Source organism: Panthera leo, chromosome A3 (assembly GCF_018350215.1).
Source record: "Panthera leo isolate Ple1 chromosome A3, P.leo_Ple1_pat1.1, whole genome shotgun sequence".
Taxonomy (NCBI): Eukaryota; Metazoa; Chordata; class Mammalia; order Carnivora; family Felidae; genus Panthera; species Panthera leo.
This window is the reverse complement of record NC_056681.1, coordinates 135,168,423-135,189,493: the sequence shown is the minus strand read 5'-3', so window position 1 is coordinate 135,189,493 and position 21,071 is coordinate 135,168,423. Positions and strand designations below refer to the sequence as shown.

The following is a 21,071-nucleotide window of genomic DNA, read 5'->3' as shown; positions in this document are numbered from 1 at the left end:
CCCCAAGTGAACACGTGCCACTTTCCAGACACCGTCCCAGTTGATGTGATCCACAGAAATGAGAACTTTCAGTCTTCACACACAAAAAAAGCCGCACGAGCTATCTGGACTTACAGATGAGGTAACGGAGATCCAGAGAAATAAAGTAACTTACCAAAGCCCCATAGCCAGTACGTGACGAGCTTGGTTTGTGGCTCCAGAAGCTTACCTACCAGGACTGTCCCAGCTTTCCATGAGCTTCAGGAAAACTTAAGACCACCTGCTCGAACCACAGTCCCTGAGTTCGAGCCCCGTGTCAGGGTCTGTGATGACAGCTTGGAGCCTGCTTCAGATTCTGTGTCTCCCTCTCTCTGACCCTCGCCCGTTCATGCTCTGTCTCTCTCTGCCTCAAAAGTAAACATTAAAAAGAATTTTTAAGACAATTCTGATTAAAGACAGCTAAAGCAAAAAAAAGGTGCAGCACAAAATTCGACAATGCTCTCTAGGAAACTGAAAATCAGGAAGAAACTGCTGTAATTCTTGACAATGAACAAGAACCTTAGCAAAGCTTCTGATTTTCCTATGGTCTTTTGAATGTAGAATAGAAACGGGGTGCCCGGGTGGCTCAGTTGGTTAAGCGTGTGATTTGGGCTCAGGTCATGACCTTACAGTTGGCAAGTTCAAGCCCCACGTCGGGCTCTGTGCTGACAGCTCAGAGCTCAGAACCTGCCTCGGGTTCTGTGTCTCCCTCTCTCTCTGCTCCTCCCCCCACTCTCTCTCTCACAAAAATAAGTAGATATTTAAAAAAAAAAAAAAAAAACTAAAATAGAAATGGTGTGCCTGGCTGGCTCGGTCCGAGGAGCGAGCGCCTCTTGATCTTGGGGTCGTGGGTTCGAGGCTGATGTTGGTTGCAGAGATTACTAAAAATAAAAAAACTTTCAATCAATCAATCAATCAATCAATCAATCAATGAAATGCAGGAGAGTGTAAGTGTCTGAGTTTCAACGCTGGGAAAATACAGAAGGTGGAGATGGACAGCTAAAGGTGGATGGAAGATGGGTGTTATCATGTGCCTGTGCATTTGGACCACGGTCTGCGAGGGGCGCCGAGGCTCACGGGTCCTGTCCTCGCCCCGCAAGGGCCGCCCGTGCCATTCATTCTGTGGCTTTCACACCAGACTCTCGCTGGGGGCGGCGGCAGGAAGCGTCATGTGTGAGGAACGTGCCGCCTGGAGAGCCGCGGCATCTCTGTCCGGGCTGCGGCTCCCTGCTGGACGGAGGGCCAGACGGACAGAGGGCGAGGTCCTGGTCTGTATCCAGTGAGAAGGCCCGTGCCGGCCCCCAAGACAGGTGAAAGGTGAGGCCGGGCCGGGCCGATGCTGGCCCCGATCCCCAGCCTTCAGCCTTGGCCCCGTCCCAACTTTCATTTTCACGAACAGGAAAATCGAAACTTGAGCTCAGCCGAGAGTTAGTCAGAAGTGTGTCCGGCCGGCCCACGTGACAGGTCGCTCCTGGCACATATAAGCCCTGTCTCCAGGCAGCAGGACAGCCTCAGGGAGCCTGGCCACCATGTGGATGCTGGTGCCCGTGGCTTTTGCTGGAAAGCTGCTGAGCGCTTTCAGGAAGCCCCTGCGCTCCCTCTGGAGCAGCCTGGTCCCCTGGGTCCTCTGGCTCAGGGCCACACTCTGGCTGCCAGGGGGCCAGAGCGCCCGGCCACCGCAGCCGGGCCGGGGAGAAGCGCAGGGGAGCAGAGGGGACGGCGGGCAGGGCCCGGAGCAGCCCATCACCCCCACCAGCGTCAACTACCATTTCACCCGCCAGTGCAACTACAAGTGTGGCTTCTGCTTCCACACGGCCAAGACGTCCTTCGTGCTGCCCCTGGACGAGGCCAAGCGAGGGCTGCGGCTGCTGCAGGAAGCCGGTGAGTCCCCCATCCCAGGAGGAAGTCAGGGTGCGGCCACGGGCTTGGGGATGCGCACAGGTGGCAGAGGGCCTGCAGAGCATCCGTCCCACGAGGGAGAATTGGGGTGAATTGGGGGGGATGCCTGGGGTGAATTTGGGGGGATGCCTGGGGTGAATTTGGGGGGGATGCCTGGGCCTTCGGAACCAGTTGGCTGGCGCAGCCCGGAGGGACTGCAAACCCATCCCTCCTACAGCCTCCAGGTGAGCAGAGGTCCCTGCACCTGCCAGGCTCCCAGTGCCCCCGCTCCCCCCGTTTGCCAAGAAGCAGGTTGGGACCGTTCTACTTTCTGAGTTTGTCCAAAGCACCAATGCAGTGGGGGTTTTCCAGAAAGAATTAATGAGGAAAGTTGAAAACAAAGACGAAAACTCTGATTTGGGAACTACAATGTTCCAGTCTCTTACTTCGGATTATGTATGTGTTCCTCCCATGAAACTTTAAAATTTTTTTTTTACATTTGTTTATTTTTGAGAGACAGGGAGAGACAGAGCGCAAGTGGGGGAGGGGCAGAGAGACAGGGAGACACAGAATCCGAAGCGGGGTCCAGGCTCCGAGCTGTCAGCACAGAGCCCGATGCAGGGCTCGAACTCACGAACCGTGAGTTCATGACCTGAGCCAAAGTCGGGCGCTTAACCGACTGACCAACCCAGGCGCCCCTCTCCCATGAAACTGTAAAGAAACTATTTGCAGTACAAATACGACAATGATTTTGATCTCAAGACTTGCTTACTGAGCTTCTCCACGCTAGTGGAAGCATCTCCGAGAAGGCTCAGCATGTACGTGATTCCGAGGCAGCATCTTCCCCTCCACATCCGTCCTTCCTTCTCACCTGGTCTTCCTGTCTTTCCCAGAGCTCCTGGGAAGCTGGCAACTTCAGCAACCTTGCCAACTTTTTCTCAACTTGCTTAACTGTTGTGTTGTCGTTTTGTTTTGCTTTTTTACAGAAGTATAGCACACATACACAAAGTCACGCCCGTCCTGAGGGCATAGCTGAGTGAACTGCACAAAATAACCACGCCCAGATAAACAGTGCTCAGACAGTGTCCCAGTGCCCAGAAACGTCTCCCTTCCATCACTGCCCTGCCCCCCACAAGGGTAACCCTGAGTTTGTCTTCTAACGGACAGATGGCTTTTGCCTGATTTTGTACTTTACGTAATGGAATGATCTGATTTCTTTTGTTCCCCGTGGTGTTTGCTCAATCATCCACAGCCGTTCAGCCAAGTGGAGTCCCACCTCACTGTTCCCGTGGGGTCTGGCTCAGCGTCTCCCCATTTCTCAGCTGGATTGCTGCGATTCTTACAATCGTCTCTGCTGCCCCCACGGGGACCTCGACATCCTTCACCCCAATGCCCTCAGTGCCCTATGCTCCAGGCACATCATGTTATACTCATTCTCCCTCACCACCTGCATAAATCAGGCCTGTGATCACGCTATCCTCTCTTTCTGGAATGCCCTCTCCCCCTATTCGTGATCCCACGGTGCCTGCTATGAACGTGTACTATAGCACTTTTTTTTTTTTTTTTTTAATTTTTTTTTTTTCCAACATTTTTTATTTATTTTTGGGACAGAGAGAGACAGAGCATGAACGGGGGAGGGGCAGAGAGAGAGGGAGACACAGAATCGGAAACAGGCTCCAGGCTCCGAGCCATCAGCCCAGAGCCTGACGCGGGGCTCGAACTCACGGACCGCGAGATCGTGACCTGGCTGAAGTCGGACGCTTAACCGACTGCGCCACCCAGGCGCCCCTGAACGTGTACTATAGCACTTTTGAAGTTATGTTTCGTTCCATTGTTTTAATTTTTTAATATTTATTTTTGAGAGAGAGACAGAGCATGAGCTGGGGAGAGGCAGAGAGAGAGGGAGACACAGAATCCGAAGCGGGCTCCAGGCTCCACACTGTCAGCACAGAGCCTGACACGGGGCTCGAACTCACGAACCATGAGACCGTGACCTGGGCTGAAGTCAGATGCTTAACCGGCTGAGCCACCCAGGCACCCCAGGTTGTTTTATTTTTAATATCTGGGTCCCCAAAGGGTTTGAGTTCCAAGGCTGAATGTTAGCATTCTGTGTATTTTTGTGCCTAGGAGAATATCTAGAATGTAATAGGGGGGTAATAAATGTTTTTGGAGACATGAGCAAATGAAGGGAGGTCTGGCGTCCTGGAAAGAGCTCAGACTCTTGACTCGCAAGGCAGGACTTGACCTCTTGCTGCAGCACTTATGTGACGTGCCAAGACATTTAACTTTTCTGAATGTAAGTTAACTAATCTTTAAAATGTGTGTAAAGGTAACTCATATGCCAACCTCAAAAAGTAGCTACGAGGCACAGATAAGCAAATGCTCAGACGTTTCTTAATAGGGCCTAAACTACTTTAGTTATAATTAAAACCCTTATATGGTGACCTCTCAGTTTTAAGTAAATAAAACCAAAATTACTTAAAATGATTAAGGTGTAGTATAGGTTATGTGCCCTGTAGGTGAGATTTGTGGCTAAAATAGGACAAATCTACTCTGGTGGTGATTAAAATTTTAAATCTAAATGCAAATTATATTTACAATGAAAATGTACTACTCCGGCTGGAGATGCTTCTCCAGAATATTACTGACTCCTCTCGCTTTTACACGCAGGACACGGAAGAGAAGGTAGCCACTCCGGGGGTCAGTAGTGATCTGGGCTGTAATAGGATCACTCCTTGTATGTTAAGATCACTGTGAAGTCATTGTTCCTCATCTAAGATCTCAACTACGCATCCACATCCCATTCCCTCAGCTCCCTCTTCCTTTCATCCCCTCTACGTCTTACCCTCAAACTCATCAAGGGCCACGTCACTGGCCAACACACTGTGTCACGCTCTCTGGTTTGTCTGACCCTATTTAACCACACTTTAGGGAATAACGATGTTTTTATTAAATATAACCACCGCCACACAGCCAGGCTCCTAGCCCTCACCAGTGAGGGGATAGAACTTATCTCTGTCCAGTCGTAGGCCCACCGGAGCGTGAAAGGCGGTGTTGAAAAGAATAACAGGTGACATCTGGTCTGCCATCAGGCGGGACTAGCTTGGGCAAGCGGCGGTGAAGGGCCGCCCCGCTGACAAAATGGAAGGCTTTGGAGCTTGGACATCCATCTCAGCATTTTTTTTTTCCTAGCCTTGTATTCGTGAATAATTCGTGAACCTTTCCGGGCTTCAACCCTGCAACTAAAAACCAGGATGGGGCGCCTGGGTGGCCCAGTTGGTTAAGCACCCAACTCTTGATTTCAGCTCAGGTCACGATCTTGCTTTTGGTGAGTTTGAGCCCCACATCGGGCTCTGCGCTCACAGTGCGGAGCCTGCTTGGGACTCCCTCGCTCCCTCTCCCTGCCCCTCCCCTCCCCGACTCGCGTGTGTGCGCACACGCTCGCTCGCTCTCTCTCAAAAATAAACTTTAAACAATAAATAAATGATAAAAACCAGGGTAATGATGCCTTCCTTGCTGAATGAGTTTAAGGATGAATTTAAGGATGACCGGCCTTCAGCCAGGACCTCAAAACCGGGTCCGGACAGCATTTTAAAAGCTGGGCTACAGTGAGTTTGCACAAATGGAATGGCCAGGCACGGTATTCCATACTTTGTAGGGACCAAGTTTGTTGAATGGATGTTAACAAATAAAATTCTTAGGGAATTTTGTGGCAGATTGTGCTGTTTGGCCCTTAATAAGATCCCCAGCCTTCTCCGTTAGTTTATTTGGTGCTACTAATTATTTTATTCCAGTGACTCGGTCTGTTTGCTGCTCTTACTGCTCTCACTCTTGCTCCTTTGACCTCTGATGCCCACACACGCTTCTGTGTCAGCAGCCTGTCACCCTGTGCCCTTTCCTTCGCATGCTCTGAAGTGTGGTGGCTTCTGTCTCTAATCCGAGCAGGCTGTCCGCTGCCTGAGCTACCAGCACCCTTAGAGTCCCGCGAAGCGTGCGTTTCAAACTTCACTTAGCGGAGCGAGTTGCTTACCGATTAAGGGTTCGTTCTGGAAACGTCCCGCTCTGATATTGCCAGTGGAACAGAGCATCTGGTAGAGACGCAGTCAACCGAGTTGAACTGAACTGAATGGAAATGAACGCCACTATGACAATATCGCTGCAGAAATTCTAAATGTATTTAGACCTTCTGGACGTTCTACTGAACGCCCTTCCAATCTTTCCTTCATGCCACTAAAGTTCCAATAGCATCATTGAAAGAAGGGGCATAAGCCCACAAGGAAATCCACAGGTTGTTGTCCTAAATGGTTTATGGCTCTTGGACGCCTTCAGCATGTGTCTGCAGGGCAGTGGCTGTAAGAGGCTCACCAGCCTGCTGCATGGAATGTAGGACATTTCAAAGATGGGAAGCATGTTAGCATGCAGAAGCACAGCGTTGATCCACAGGTAGGGGGTGAGGCGGGAGGGAGGAAGTAGGCCAAAGGCCCTTCCACGGCTCTCCCCACCACGGTCAGACGAGGTCCCTCTCCAAGTCCTGCAGATGACAGGCGGCTTCTTTTCTGAGGGATCTGGACCACCAAGGCTGTGCTCAGGGACCCCAGGTGGGGCCGGGAGGAGAGCCCACACTGAAGGCCGGGGGTTGAGAACCGGCCTGCTGGTACTTTCCAGGGTACAGGCAGCCAGGTGGTCAGGCATAGCAGGAGATTAAGAGTCCTTCTCCAGGAGAACAAAATGGCCCAGAGGAAACACCAAGGCTACCGGCATGTGGGGCATTATCCAGTGAATAAGTCCATTTCTCGCTCTGTCACTCTGTACCGAAACCCTCCGTCTGCGTGGTTTCTTCCTGAATCACAGAAATTCCATTCCGCTCTTTTATGCTTCACTCAAATTAGAAGGGACGAATAGAAACCCCAAAGTAAAAGGCAGATGCCAAAACAAATCAGCAAAGAGAATAGAGGAAAACGTCAAAAAAAAAAAAAAATCTGTAACTGATCATCCCAGAGAGATGAGAGGAAAATTATTATGCATAAGAAGTAACACAATGCTGAGAAAACAGTCAGGATATGGGAGAGTCTGGAGAGTGGACACTGGGATTTCCAAAATTAGAATTTTGATAGAAAGACTAAAAGATAAGGTCCTGAGAAAATGGGACTCCAGAGACACAGCCCGAGGGCGCGGTGGTTACGAGCGGAGCACCAACAGACCAGAACCTCCAGGGAGAAAAGCAGGTTCGAGAAGAGGTGGGAGTTACCGACAAAATAGGAGAAACGTCCCATTCCCAAAGAAGCTGTATTTTTCCATCCAGGACCTGCCAAGTGGCCAGAACAATGAATAGAGACAGATCTCACGAAGGCACATCACCTTGAAATTTGGGGACATTGGAAAGAAAGCTTCTGGAAGGGAAAAAAGCAAAATCATGTCCTTCGAAAGGATTATGAATCAAAGTGTTATCAGGCTTCTGAACAATAGTATGAAAACCTAGAAGACAACGAGTAATGCCCTTAAAATCCCGAGGGCAAAGTGATTTCACCCAGAATAATATACCTGGTCAAACTACTGATCACAGGTGTAGTTTGAAACATAAGTCCTATAGTTTGCATATTGTTTTTCGAAAGCCTTTTCCAAACTAAGGGTGTACGTTGAGAGAGGAAAGGGCAGGAATTTTGGAACCACAGGCATCCAGCAGGCAGAGAGGGAAGGGACCCCCCCAGGGCAGCGTGCGGGGCCGTCTAGGCCTGAGAAGGTGCCAAGAAAGACCATTCTGGATGGGATGGAGGAGGTTTTCGCACATCCCTGTGTTGACTCAGCACCCCCTTTGCCTCCTAAGAGAGTCTCTCACCCGGGTAACTGATTCCCTAGTAAGATGCATCCGTGTTCAAGCAGGGGCCAAGGGGTAGGCCCCGGCTTGTGTGTGTGTGAGTCCCTCCCCGCTGTGGGAAGCACGGGGAGCCAGGCTTGGGGGTGAGGGGGGGAGATAATCATTTCGTTTTTGTTACCTTGAGAAAACAGCCCTTTTGTGGTTAAAGCAACAAGGGGTATTTTGCGGGGGGGCGGGGGGGAATAAAAGATTCACGTCGGGCCTCTCACAGGGATGGAGAAGATCAACTTTTCCGGGGAGAGCCATTCATTCATGACCGGGGCGAGTACCTGGGCCAGCTGGTGAGGTTCTGCAAGGAGGAGCTAAGGCTGCCCAGCGTGAGCATCGTCAGCAACGGGAGCCTGATCCGGGAGCGCTGGTTCAGGACTTACGGTGAGCTGCCTGGCGTCACGCGGGAGTCGTGGCCGCCGTGAGTGTTGGTTCTGGGTCCTTCCATCCCGGGGCCTTAGGCTGGGGGGCGGGGGGGGGGGGGGGGGGTTGGGCAGGAAGGAGAAACCAAACTGTAATATCTTTACAAGGCTGGCACGCAGTTAGAGGTTTTCATGCCGCAGGGCTCCACGTAAACAAGCATGGCAAGACAGATAACGGAAAATATTAGCAACCGCGACTCTTCTGTGCGTCCCAAGTGAGCAGGTATCGGCGCCTGTGGCTTTAGCTTAGCCGCTGGCAGGGGACAGTGACACCATTCTGCAGAATAAACCCTTATGGCTTGCTGCTAATGCTCAATTGTTAAATCTCCAAGGAACTGTCATTCTGTTAGTCTCATCGATGAAGCATTTGGGCCAAAACTGTCCTCCCCTCCTTTGGCTACATATGCAGCTGCTGAAGACATTTAATAGACTATCTGCGTGGGGGACTGAACCCCAGACTGATTATGTCAGAACGTCGTGGCGTGTAGACAGACCAACCTGAGGGGCTCCGAGGGGCTCCGAGGGGCTCCGCTCTGCAGCCGGGATGGCGAACCATGGATCCTAAGACCCTGGAGGTCCCTCACAGCTGAGTTTCCATAGATGTGACATCCCTAGAGCAGAGGCTGGAACTTAGGGGGCCCGGAAAATATTGGCTCTTATTACTATTATCATTTCAGGAGACAATTACCTAACTCTTAGAGCACAGCGTTCTGTCCTCCCTTTGGGCGAGCGGTGTGAGCTTGGCCGCCACCGAAAACGTGGCCGTGTTTATTCTCTGTTGAGGCTGCTCACAGAAAGGCTCTGACCAAATACCCCTGCAGAGATGGTGAAGACACGGGTGGGGGGGGGGGGGGAGGGGGTCGTGGACGTGGGTGGTGCAGCCCATGGGATGAAGGGTAAGCGGGAAGACAAGATTCGAAAGTGTCCGGAAAGGCGAATCCGGGAAGACTGTAAAGGGAGCCGCTTAGTCAATCAGGGTCAGAAGCATCAAAGGAAACTTTAGGAACCAGATTCAGAGAGGTAACAGAGGCTTAGGGAACCGTGTGAGCAGAGGATGATCGGCCGGGCTTACTGGCAGTGTCCCTGCGTAACGTCCTCCCTCCAACACTGGCTCTATGTGGGCGACATCGTGGTACGGGGAGCAGGCCCCGCGGGCTCGCTGCACTCCGGGGTCAGAAGCCCAGATGCCTGTGTGGGAGAGGCAGGGTGAGTTGGAAGCGCATGAGAAAAGCCCGCTCCAGCCGCGGGGAGCAGTAAGAGAGCGCGAGGCTGTGAAGGATGGGGAGCACCAAGTCCCGTTCATGGCGGACGAGCTGACCGCCAGCTGGCCACGGGCTTCCACGGGCGTTTGTCCTACATGGGGTTTCGGGTACGTGTCGCCACGTCCCGAAACTCTTAAAGATACTTCAGAAATCCACATGCTCTGTGAAATCTCCCAATTCAGTATTTGCACGGAAATTTGAAATATCTTGAGATGCCACGAGGACCAGCCACGGCAGTGTTCGTGTCTCACCGGGTGGTCTGTAAGCCTCAATTTTCCACCTCTGGTTTAAAGGACCAAGGGTAAGTCTGTGAGCTTGAGTGGACAGAGGGAGCGGCTGAGTCTGGTAGTTTTCTAGGAGTGCTCACGAGACTCAGCGGCCACTTATCACCACAGCTAAGGTTCCTGAGAGCCAAGGACACGGCTCAGAAACAGCAGAAGATGTGCATCCCTGGGGTCCAGAGAGGCCAGATGCAGGCTCCCGGGTCCTTCCCCTCCAGGGTGAACAAGACGTGCTTTCTCTCTAGCCGGGAACTTCAGGGACGTGTTTGGAATGTTTTTGCCGAGGAATGCTCATTGGAGTCTTAGGGCCTGAGACTTTTATGCAGGGCTGGTCACTTAGGCTCGCACTGTTGGGCAATCACCCACGGCAACTGAAACTCGGGACTCCCAGCAAGGAAACCAGGTACGTCATGAATCTTGCATAACAACTCTTGACAAGCTGGTAGAACGTGCCCTAGACATACACACATCATCAAAGGGAGACCCAGAGAACGTGCTGGCATCCATATATGCAGGGATCGGCCAAGACTCCACCAAGGTTCCAGGCTTTCCTGGAGACTCACAAGGACTGAGCACACAGGTCTGCGTTGCTAACTCTCTCTTCACAAGGGCTCCGACAAGAAAATCCGAGAGCAGGAGGAGGGGACATCATGATCATAGAGCAGAAGCTGGAGAAGCGACAGAATAAACCAATGGACAGAGATGCTCAGCTGACTCGGAAATCAACTAATATAACATAACTGACAGGTCTCTATTCTAGTTTGGAACTTTGATTTTCTTTGGGTTAGAGACCACTCTCTCAGTTCATTCCTTTCTTCGATATCGTAAGCCATTGGGAATTTACCTGGGACCAATTTTTAGAACATTTTGAGTCGCTTTATTTTTTTTTTTAAGTTTATTTATTTTGAGAGAGATAAAGATAGCATGAGAAGGGGGAGGGGCAGAGAGAGAGAGAGAATCCCAAGCAGGCTCCGCACTGACAGCGCAGAGCCCAACACAGGGCTTGAACCCACCGACCATGACATCATGACCTGAGCTGAAACCCCCAGAGTCAGGTGCTTAAGCGACTGAGCCACCCCGGTGCCCCATTTTGAGTTGTTTTAAATAATGGTCAGTTGCCTACTCTGGTTCCACTTTGTGCTAGATACTTTGAGCCTCTAAAAGAAGTAAAAGACAAGTGCTTGTCCTTGGAGAAACTAAAGATTAGTTATCCTACGATGGAGCCACATTAATTAATAGATCACAACTCATGGTTCAGAGTTCAGGACGGCCAATCACATCAGTTCCCAGTTTGTGTTGAGAGGCGGAGGGCGTACGTGTGGATAACGTATTAGCCCCCACATCGTACTTCAAATTGCTCCCTGATTAGAAAATCAGACAATAGTTGCTTACAGAGTTTTGGAACCCCTAGTTTCTATAATTAGGGAGTCGTTTTAAGAATCAACTTTGCAACCAATTCTGCAAAGTCCTGATAATGAGGAAAGCTCAAACCTAGTCCACTGTGAAGATGTGGCCGGAGAATGAGTGGGTGGTAGAAAATGTCTGGGCTTCGGGCACCTGGGTGGCTCAGTGTAAGTTTAAGTTCAGATTTAGCATCTGACTCTTGATTTCAGGCTCAGGTCATGATCTCATGGTTCGTGGGATCAAGTCCCACATCAGGCTCTGCACTGACAGTGCATAGCCTGCTGGGGTTTCTCTCTCTCTCCCTCTCTCCCTGCTACTTCCCTGTTCACACATTCTCTCTCTCTCAAAATAAATAAAATAAACTTTACTTTTTAAAGGTTTTTTAATTCATTTTGAGAGACAGAGAGAGAGCAAGTGGGGGAAGAGGCAGAAAGAGAGAGAGAGAGGGAGAGAGAGAATCCCAAGTAGGTTCCACACTGTCAGCACGGAGCCCATTGCAGGGCTCAAACTCACAACCCGTGAGATCATGACCTGAGCTGAAATCAAGAGTCAGAGGTTTAACTGACTGAGCCACCCTGGTGTCCCAAATAAAATAAACGTGAAAAAAAATGAAAAATTAGATACAAACAAGACACGTTTTATCATAAAAGGCTATAAATGGCCTAAAAGGTTTGGCCCTTGAATGGAAAAGCTTAAAGATGCCCGTTTCCCTTCAGGTGAATATTTGGACATTCTTGCCATCTCCTGTGACAGCTTTGATGAACAAGTCAACGTCCTCATTGGTCGTGGCCAAGGAAAGAAGAACCACGTGGAGAATCTTCAAACACTGAGGACATGGTGTAGAGATTATAGAGTGGCCTTCAAAATAAATTCTGTCATTAATCGATTCAACGTGGATGAGGATATGAGGGAACAGATTAAAGCCCTGAACCCGGTCCGCTGGAAAGTAAGTACCGTGTCCCGTGTCGCTTCTGCCGAGTATAACTCAGAAAATGTTTGGGAGGCGCTTGTGTCAATGAAACCCGAAATGTCAAGGTTAGAGAGAACTCTGGACTGAAGGAGCCAGCCAGGAAACCGGGTCCTCATGCTTTCTTCCAGCCCTGTTAAACTTTAGGCTGCTTACGCTGTCTTTGCCTCAATTCCCCCTTCTAAAAACTGGAACCGATTCCCTTCTGGAATATTGGGAGGATAAAGGTCAAAAGATATAGTCAATGCTTGCAGGTGTTCTAAAAAAATACATCCATAGGTGGGGCGCCTGGGTGGCTCAGTCGGTTAAGCGTCGGACTTCGGCTCAGGTCATGATCTCAAGGTCCATGAGTGTGATCCCCACACACATGGAGGCTGCAACACGGAGCCTGCCTGGGATTCTCTCTCTCCCTCTCTCTTTGCCCCTCCCTCGCTCTCTCATTCTCTCTCAAAATAAACATTAAAAAAATAAAGCATATATCCATACAACACCTAACCGATATTTATTTATTAAATATAGTAATACTGGATTTCTTCTTGAAACTCTTGGCTTATTCATAAGTGGATACATGTTCTTCATAAATTCTGTTAATATATTACTCACTGAATTATTAGTAGATATTGGGGCAACACCATCCCCAAGCTGCAGCAAAGTTCATTCACCGAGATTCGTGCTTTCGATCCCTCCATCAGCTACTAAAAGTCTAACGTTCCAATTCAAGGTGTAATTACAGCACCCACCATGGACAGACACTTGCAGATAATGACAAATTAAGCTTTCCTACCCTTGGCTGTTCCTCAGACTCAACTCAGGGAACTGTTTGAAACGCAGCTTCTTGGACCTGCGTCCCATGCCCCGAAGGAATTAGAGAAAAGCCAAGAAAGAGAGACAGGGGCAGGAACGAAGGCTGTGGTCCAGCAAGGGGGATGGACGAGGACCAGAGGCGAGGCTCAAAGCTCTTAGACTCTCCTTCTAGAACCACCTGCCGGACACTCTCCTTTTCCCTGATCCCCTATCTCTGTTCCACTACTGTCTTCCTCATTATTCTCTTTTTAGCTTCTCTCTCCCTGTATGTGTGTGTATACATACATACATACCTGGCTTTGGTTTGCTAGGAGCTCCTTGTAGCTTCCTGATCCCATAGCTTCTTTCCTCCCATCTTGTAACTCCTCTTGTGGCTTCTGCGTGCTGAGTCACTCCAGAATCGCCTTTTCAAAATCCTGAGTTTTCTAGAGGGAGCAGATTAGCTGCTGTCTGCTCGAAAAGCAGGTTTGGCATCAGATCACTGGCATCTGCAGGCCGCAAACTGATGAAACGCAGCGCCCCTGGGTCAGGTGCCTGGACCCCCAAGGCCGCGTCCTCCACGGGAGGCCCCGTGCTCAGTACTCCAGCACTGAACGAGCGTGGGAGGGAAGAAACCTCAGTGTTCGTCCACAGGGGGTCTGCCATCACCTTCAGGCTTGCTCTGGGGACAACAGAGCAGGCTGCACCTGACTTTCCCCATCCAATCCCACCACCCTTCCCCCTGTTTTGCTTCTCAAGCCCCACTGAAGTTGGTGGATTCCAGAACCAAAGTCACCACGGCCAAAGTCCCTGCGTGTCTTTACTGCACCTGCTATTCAAGCCGGCTTGGGATTCCCACCTGTGTGGAGACCTCCTCTGACCCCCTCTCTCTCCTCACCCTGTGCCGGGACTGGGGATGGGTGCCATGGGGACAAAGATGAGAGGTGTCCCCTCCCAGGAAGCTCCCAGCCTACAGAGCAAGACAGCCAGGAAAGCAAATAGTAAATCTACTGTGTGACCAGGGTCCGCGGGGACGGATGTTTAAGGACTAGGGAGCAGAGAAGAAGGGGGTGGGAATAGAGTGAGCAAAGAAGGTAACATGTAGGGCGCTTCAAAATTAATTCTAAGCTGGCTAAAATGTTAATTACATGCTGTGCGTAATCCCCCCTCCCTTACATGAAAACCCTATAGCCCTGGGCTCTGTGCTGGGTCTGTGTTTGATCAGCTGTCACCTATTACCACCTTGCTCAGGTCCCTGGGACAGTTTTTTCCTTCTCGGAGGATGGTATTCCTTATGATGGAATAATAATTCACACACACACACACACACACACACACACACACACACACACACACTTTACTTACTTAAAAGAATGTTAAAAGACTATTAATGGCTTTGGAAACTATCCTTGTATATCTACTGAAAAAAGCCCCATGTAGTGTAGAGGGCTTAATAAGGGATGTTTGAAGTCAGCAGAGACAACATTTCGAAAATACTTATTTCTTGGTGGATCGCAAATGATTTGTCTATTTTCTTCATACTCTCATTCCCTGCGGTGAACATCACTTAGTTGGTGGTCTGAAAAGGTTAGATCGTCAGACTGGCTCAAACATAAACTTGACCAGTTTTATATTTTCAGACCGTTTGCACTTTCTGATGTTGAGGGCCCCAGAGCGATGTCTTTCTAGAATGTTCTTTAGTAGGAGGACTCTTCCTTGCATAGAAGACACGTAGCCGGGTCTGGGGAGGTGAGGCTTGGGGCGCAAACATGGGGGGTGGGGGGGTTACTCTCTGCTAAGCAAACACCCTCCTCGCCTTCCAGGTCTTCCAGTGCCTCCTCATCGAGGGGGAGAATTCTGGAGAAGACGCCTTGAGAGAAGCGCAACAATTCATCATCAGCGATGAAGAATTTGAAGGATTCTTAGACCGCCACAAAGACGTGTCCTGCTTGGTGCCCGAGTCGAACCAGAAGGTATAATGGAGCAGACATGGTCACGTCTTGAGATGGTTCCAAGCAGGGACCTCTCTAGCTCAAGGGATCCACACACTGTTCCTTTAGAGGGTTCGGCGAGGAGGACGAGAGGGTGCAGCCTCGGGGCTAGAACCCACCACCAGCCCTGCACCTGCCAGCTGTGGGGCCTCTGAAAGACCTTCAGGTTCCCTTCCCCCGCCCCTGTCCTTGGACTCTGTGTCCGCCCACCGTTCCCGCGGTGGGAGCTGTTCCAAGGACGCAGCCTCGAGAGGGTAGGTATAGCTTCCTCTAGGAGAATAGGGACACCTTTCATATACCTACAGAAGGTAAAACTAGTTACGGGTAATGAAAGTAACATTAAAATCTGCAGGCAGACTCCCAGGTTAATAGCCTTAAAGCTTAATTCCATTGAAAATGGGGGAAATTCCATGCATGGTGGAAAAATAGCCATTGGGAACACTGAATAAAAAACAAGGCTCTCCCACAGCTTGAGAAAATGGGGAAATTAGCCTGGGGATTTCATCCTCGGAGAAGCTCTCACAGTGTCCTTTGCCCCTTTCAGCCTGGGGCGGAGAATCCAGCCTGCTGAAAACTGTGAGAGACGCCCCTGGAGATGTATGTTAGGTGGGGACAGGGGCGCTGACTGATGGATCCCCTCGTAAGGGACAGAGCCAAAGACACTCACGTGGTATAAGAAATGCAGACTCCAGAAGCAATAAAACACAAACGCGCAAACCCCGTAAGACCGACTGTTGAGCGCACATACTGAAAAATACACTTGAAACTAAATTTGTATTTAATTTCTCTTTTGCAGATGAAAGATTCCTACCTTATTCTGGATGAGTATGTGAGTATTTCTCATGAATTATAAAATTTAAAGGCTCAGGCTTTCTCCCGTGGGGCGATGGGTCCTCGGGTGTCACATAGAAAGTGGCACTGCGTGTCCTGTTGTCTTGGGCTGGGGGTTCTCCAGCACCAGAGCGCCCAGGGTACTTTGGAGGAAGGTCCTATCACACTTCACATCACCTTTAATACCTCTGATGTTGCCAGCTTGTCCCCTGATCAATCTTGGCTTTGGTGAGAAGAGGTTACCTGAGGCTCCTCTCCAGAAGTCACTGACACGATTGCTACCGGCTCTGCCTTCCAGAGAAGAAGGAAAATATTCCCCTTCTCAAATTTGAAAAACAAATTACTTTTTTCTTTCGTCTTTTTTTTTTTTTTTTTTTTGCTAGATTCATAAACCATTGCCAATATTTCTAGTACAGGACAAACAAGTCCATTCAAAGACCTGTTTCTAAGACATGAGTGAGCTCCACGGGCGCCTGGGTGGCTCAGTCGGTTGAGCACCCGACTTCAGCTCAGGTCATGATCTCGAGGTTCATGAGTTCGAGTCCTGCGTCGGGCTCTGTGCCGACAGCTCCGACCCTGGAGCCTGCTTCTGGTTCTGTGTCTCCTTCTTCTCTCTCTGTCCTCCCCTGCTCACGCTCTGTTGGTCTGTCTGTCTCTGTCTCTCTCTCTCAAAAATAAATTTAAAAAAGCATTAAAAAGAGAAATGAACTCCAACAAGAACAATGGTTTTAACGTATGCATGGAACTTGTCAAAATGAGAAATGCTCATTTTGACTTTTGGTATTTTATTATTTTCAAATTAACCAATGATGCTTCACAGCCATTTCATGGTCTGTCAATAGGACAAACTCTCTTTATGGGGCATAAGGAGAAAGGCAATGATGCTAATGTCCAGTGTTAGAGGGTTCAAGGTAGAGAGGAAAAGTCAAGTAGAATTTATTTCTGTTTTTGGAGTATCATGATAGGCAGGGGGTTTTGACCAATGCTCCTTTACAAACTCTCTGGCCTCCACACAGTTGGCACAAACATAGTGACACCAAAATTTGCTTTTGGTAATTTAAGAACATTCTGAATCATCAAATATTACTGTAAGGTGCTTAGTGCCATGGTGGGTGTTAAGAAGGGTGAAGACCTCATTCCTGCCTGACAGGACATATAAGACTCTTCGGTCTGGTGCCTGCCCGCCTTGGTATTTCCTTTCTTATCCCACTCTCTCCCTTTCTCAAAAGAAAGTTTTATTAACTTTACACCTGTATATCTGTGCGTGAACAGTTTTCATTCCAGCAGTATCACCTACATGCCAGCCTGTGTCATGCTTCTGTGCATTTATAACACCGTCCTCTCCAGTTAACAGTTTCTAAAATTTTCTAAGTTTATTCTTTTATTTTGAGAGAGAAAGAGACAGCGCGAGTGGCGGAGGGGCAGGGAGAGAGGAGAAGGAGAGAAAGAATCCCAAGCAGGCTCTGTGCTGCCAGTATAGAGCCCAAAGGGGCTCAACCATGAGATCATGACCTAAGCTCAAACCAAGAGTCTGAACGCTTCATCGACTGAGCCACCCAGGTCCCCCGCCTCCACCTCACAATTTCTAAACATTACCTCCCCCCGACCCATGGAGGGACGTGTGGCAGGCATGTAATTTGGTTTATCATGTGCTCGTCGATCTAATGTGTTTCTGTCGGTTAAAGTGAGCTCTTCGAGCAGAGAAAGAGTGTTCTAGGAGGTCAGCATCCACAGTGTAGTGTTTAGCCGTCGCTAAATATTTGTTGAAATGGCTCCCGGGTCAAACGTCACTGTGGATTAACCCCCCAACACTGAGTTTCAAGGAATCAGTTGTACAAACATATCCCCTTTCTGTCTTGAATTTTCTAGATGCGCTTCCTGAATTGCAGGAACGGGCGGAAGGATCCTTCCAAGTCCATCCTGGATGTTGGCGTAGAAGAAGCTATAAAGTTCAGCGGATTTGATGAAAAGATGTTTCTAAAGCGAGGAGGCAAATATGTGTGGAGCAAGGCGGACCTGAAGCTGGACTGGTAGACCCAGAAGTGGACCCTGGCCCTCGACCCGCCCGTGGGGACACTCGCTCCGACCTGACGTGTGCTGGCCGTGCTCAGCAGTAATTCCTGCTGCATTTCTCAACGGCCCCCAGTCCCATCGTCTGTTGCACCTGCTACCTGATTCTCCGCGGTAAATCCTGGATCATCAAAACCCATAGATAATGCAAAACCCTTAACTTGAGTTAATTAGCTTCTTTAGGATTGAGTTTTTTGAGCAGCGTTTTCTGCGACTCCCGTGTTCCCAGTTTTGAAGCTATTTGTATCAGACCTTTCATTTGATAGAGTTGGGGGCTTTTTGTTTGTTGTCTTTTTGTTTTTGTTTTGTTTTGTTGTTTTTTTTGCTAAATGTTGAGATGGCAATTTTCACATCTAGAACAACGACACAATCCCTCCCCCGGTTAGTCTGCCCGCTGTAACTCTGTCCTTTCTGCCTTCATACCATCGTGGTCTTGGGCTTTTTAACCCAGAAGTCTAGAAATAGTCAACAGATGTTTTCAGAGAGCAGGAGACGATGATCTCATCGGTGTTCAGTAAGGGCCTAGAAGGAGATAGTTCATCTGCCCACGCTCTGCACGGCCCCTGGCCCATGCTGACTATTCCGTGAATGTTAGCTCTCTCTGCTAGTCCCTTTTCTCTTCCAAGAGTCTCAGCAAAACAAATACACACTTTACACTTCATGACAAAGGGGTCAGGGTTCAGATTGCTGTATGCACCTGTTATCCAAGCCACCAGGATCTTCCCTGCAACAACGTATGAGTGCATGTGAATAGACAGTTGTCCCTGTATCTGTGATAAATCACGACTACTAGATTGGTCTGATCTGTTAGGAAAAGGCACTGGGATGCTGTCTAGGAAAGAATGAAGGGAAACGCCTAGAATGTACCTGGATTTTACATAAATGAAGCCATGGCTCAATATAATATTTCTCAACTAACTCTGAATCACTTGAAACAAGGATATAATCTGGGTCAAAAAAAAAAAAATCTAGGCGAAGAGGAGAAAACCCGTGCCTTCCTTTTCTTAGCTTCTTTGGGAAAATATCACTTAAACTGGGTCAGGGGAAAAGATTCTCTACTTGTGGAAATATCAAACACAGTTTGTTTATGTAATTTAGACAGTATCTCATTGCCTGGAAAACAATAATTTCCTATCATTGTTTCAAAAAAGCAAAATCATGGACCATTTTTTTTGCCCAAGCCTGGAGAAATTGTAACCCAGCTGCCATGCCAGTGTCGGTCACTAGGTGGCGTTTAAACGCTGCCCGAGTCTGTGAAGCAGCCACACAGATTCGCTTCATAATCTACTTTCCAGACTTGGTGATTTTGAAAGTTTGGTTTGTGATTTTTTTTTCCCCGGAAAAGATATTTCTACTTCAAATTTGAAGTCACTATCGTACAACGGAAATATATTTGTGTCCCATCTAAAACAGGATGGGTTAAAAAAAAATAAAATAAAAACTTTTTAAATAAATAAAAAATAAAATAGGATGGGCTGTCCTGCATTTTCCATTTTTTTGTTTTATATTTTAAGAGAAAAATGAATTAGAAAGCTTTTTCCCTGTATGGGCCTTGAACATATCTAAGCTATGACCGTAACTAAGCTATGATGACCTTAGTATATATAATCAGTATATAAAACACTTTTGATTTTTTTTGCATAACATGACCACACTTTGCTGATCTTCACATTATTCAACAAGAGTAAGTTCAGCAAACGAAGTTCACGTATGTGAAAGCACCGACGACGTTGTCTGGTAGACAGCAGGTGCTCAATCACGAAACAAAATCTAAATTGAAAGTCCAAATCCTCTGAGTTGGAATGAATTTCTCTCAAATTCGATCAAACTCAAAATGCAGGAAATTGTATTACTCATTCCCCAAAGGAAATCTAAAACAAAACAAAACTGCACCAGAGAAATGAGTATCCTACATCTATTTTCCGGCTGTTTTTTACATCACTAGTCCCTTTCCTTATGCACCGTTAGGATCTGCAATGTTTAAAATATCTAAATGTTCATTTTTAAGGGGGAGAAATTGGGACATTTAACACTGCGTAAAATTCACATTTGAACTTCAGAACCTTTTGCTTTATATTTTCAGTTTTAAATATGAGTGTCAGTTTTGTGAAAGTCTTTTTTATTGAAAAAAAAAAACAGAGTCCACGTCTCGTGATGAGCACTGAGTAATGTATAGAATCGCTCGATTACTATGTTGTACACCTGAAATAACACGATGCTGTACGTTAACTGGAATTGGAAAAAAATAATCAACAAAAAGGGGGAAGAAAACAAATGGTAAATTTAACTGAGGCATCTCCATTTCAATGTGAAGAACAAAGGTTTTGTGGTGCTTTTGAGTGTTGCTAATGTTTACATGGTGATGATATGAGTAGAATTTTGTCTTAGGAAACCTAGAAAGGTCAGACAATAGTAATAGCATGTTGGTTTCAAAAGTATGAATCAACCCTGCCATTTAGTGATAGATGGTGCGAAAGTTGCCTATTTTCTTTTAAGGTTGAAGGGGAGTGAGATCATGAGCTGAGTCATCTGAAATGCAGGCTCCTGTTCCTTCTCTGCTGGGGTCTGGAGTCCAGTCCCTGTGTTGGGAGAGACACGACATGATGCTAACACAAGCGAAGTCTCAGTGAGACTCTATCGGGCAATAATTCCTCCCATAGGCTACCCTCTGGTTGAAAGACTGTTTAATCAGCTGTGATTAGAGGAAGACCAATCATGCCATAAGATTTTAAAGCTTTGTCTTGCGTATGTATAGAAGGTCTCCATTATTAGGGGGAAAAAAATATTTTTTCTTCATATGTGCTGCTCTGGAGTATGGATCTGATGTATTGTAAGACGTTGTAATATATTAAAATATTGTTTGTACACTGCCTCCTCTCTCAGTGGGCCAATATAACGAAGCCTCTCCTGGGTGTGTACTTAAAGTAATCGTGTGCTTTTACAAACTGCCATTGCTAAAGGCAAGTACAGTTTAAAAATCAACAAGGTTATCAATAATTAATGAGCACATTGCAGACAACCCGATCACCAACCAGAGGGAGCGGAGACGAGTCACCGGAGAAAATGGCCTTTGTATTCTAAAATGAAAACCGGCGTCTTGGGGGCCAGGTGTCCAAAACCCGGTCACGTCAGGGATAGCACCAGCATCCGCACCAGTGGGCCTAGCTCGGCGCTAGGAGTGTGAGCCGTCCAGCAGTGCCAGGGGCAGGCAGGTGCCTGGCCCTGGGGTCCAAGGAGGTGCACCCCTGGCACCCTGGCTCCCGGCCGTCCAGTCAGTTCCTGACCCCTTCCTTACAGGCAC

At 48.3% G+C, this 21,071-nt stretch overlaps 1 protein-coding gene across 1 annotated transcript; it reads left to right on the top strand.

The window, feature by feature from the left end:
* Window positions 1-1,546: 1,546 nt before the first annotated feature.
* On the top strand, window positions 1,547-19,240 carry RSAD2 (radical S-adenosyl methionine domain containing 2). The gene is given in 7 exon segments (XM_042933747.1): window positions 1,547-1,899; window positions 7,983-8,003; window positions 8,006-8,143; window positions 11,845-12,074; window positions 14,702-14,851; window positions 15,666-15,698; window positions 17,570-19,240. Coding segments are annotated over 7 exon segments (1,089 nt in total). The 5' UTR covers window position 1,547; the 3' UTR covers window positions 17,735-19,240.
* Window positions 19,241-21,071: the final 1,831 nt, after the last annotated feature.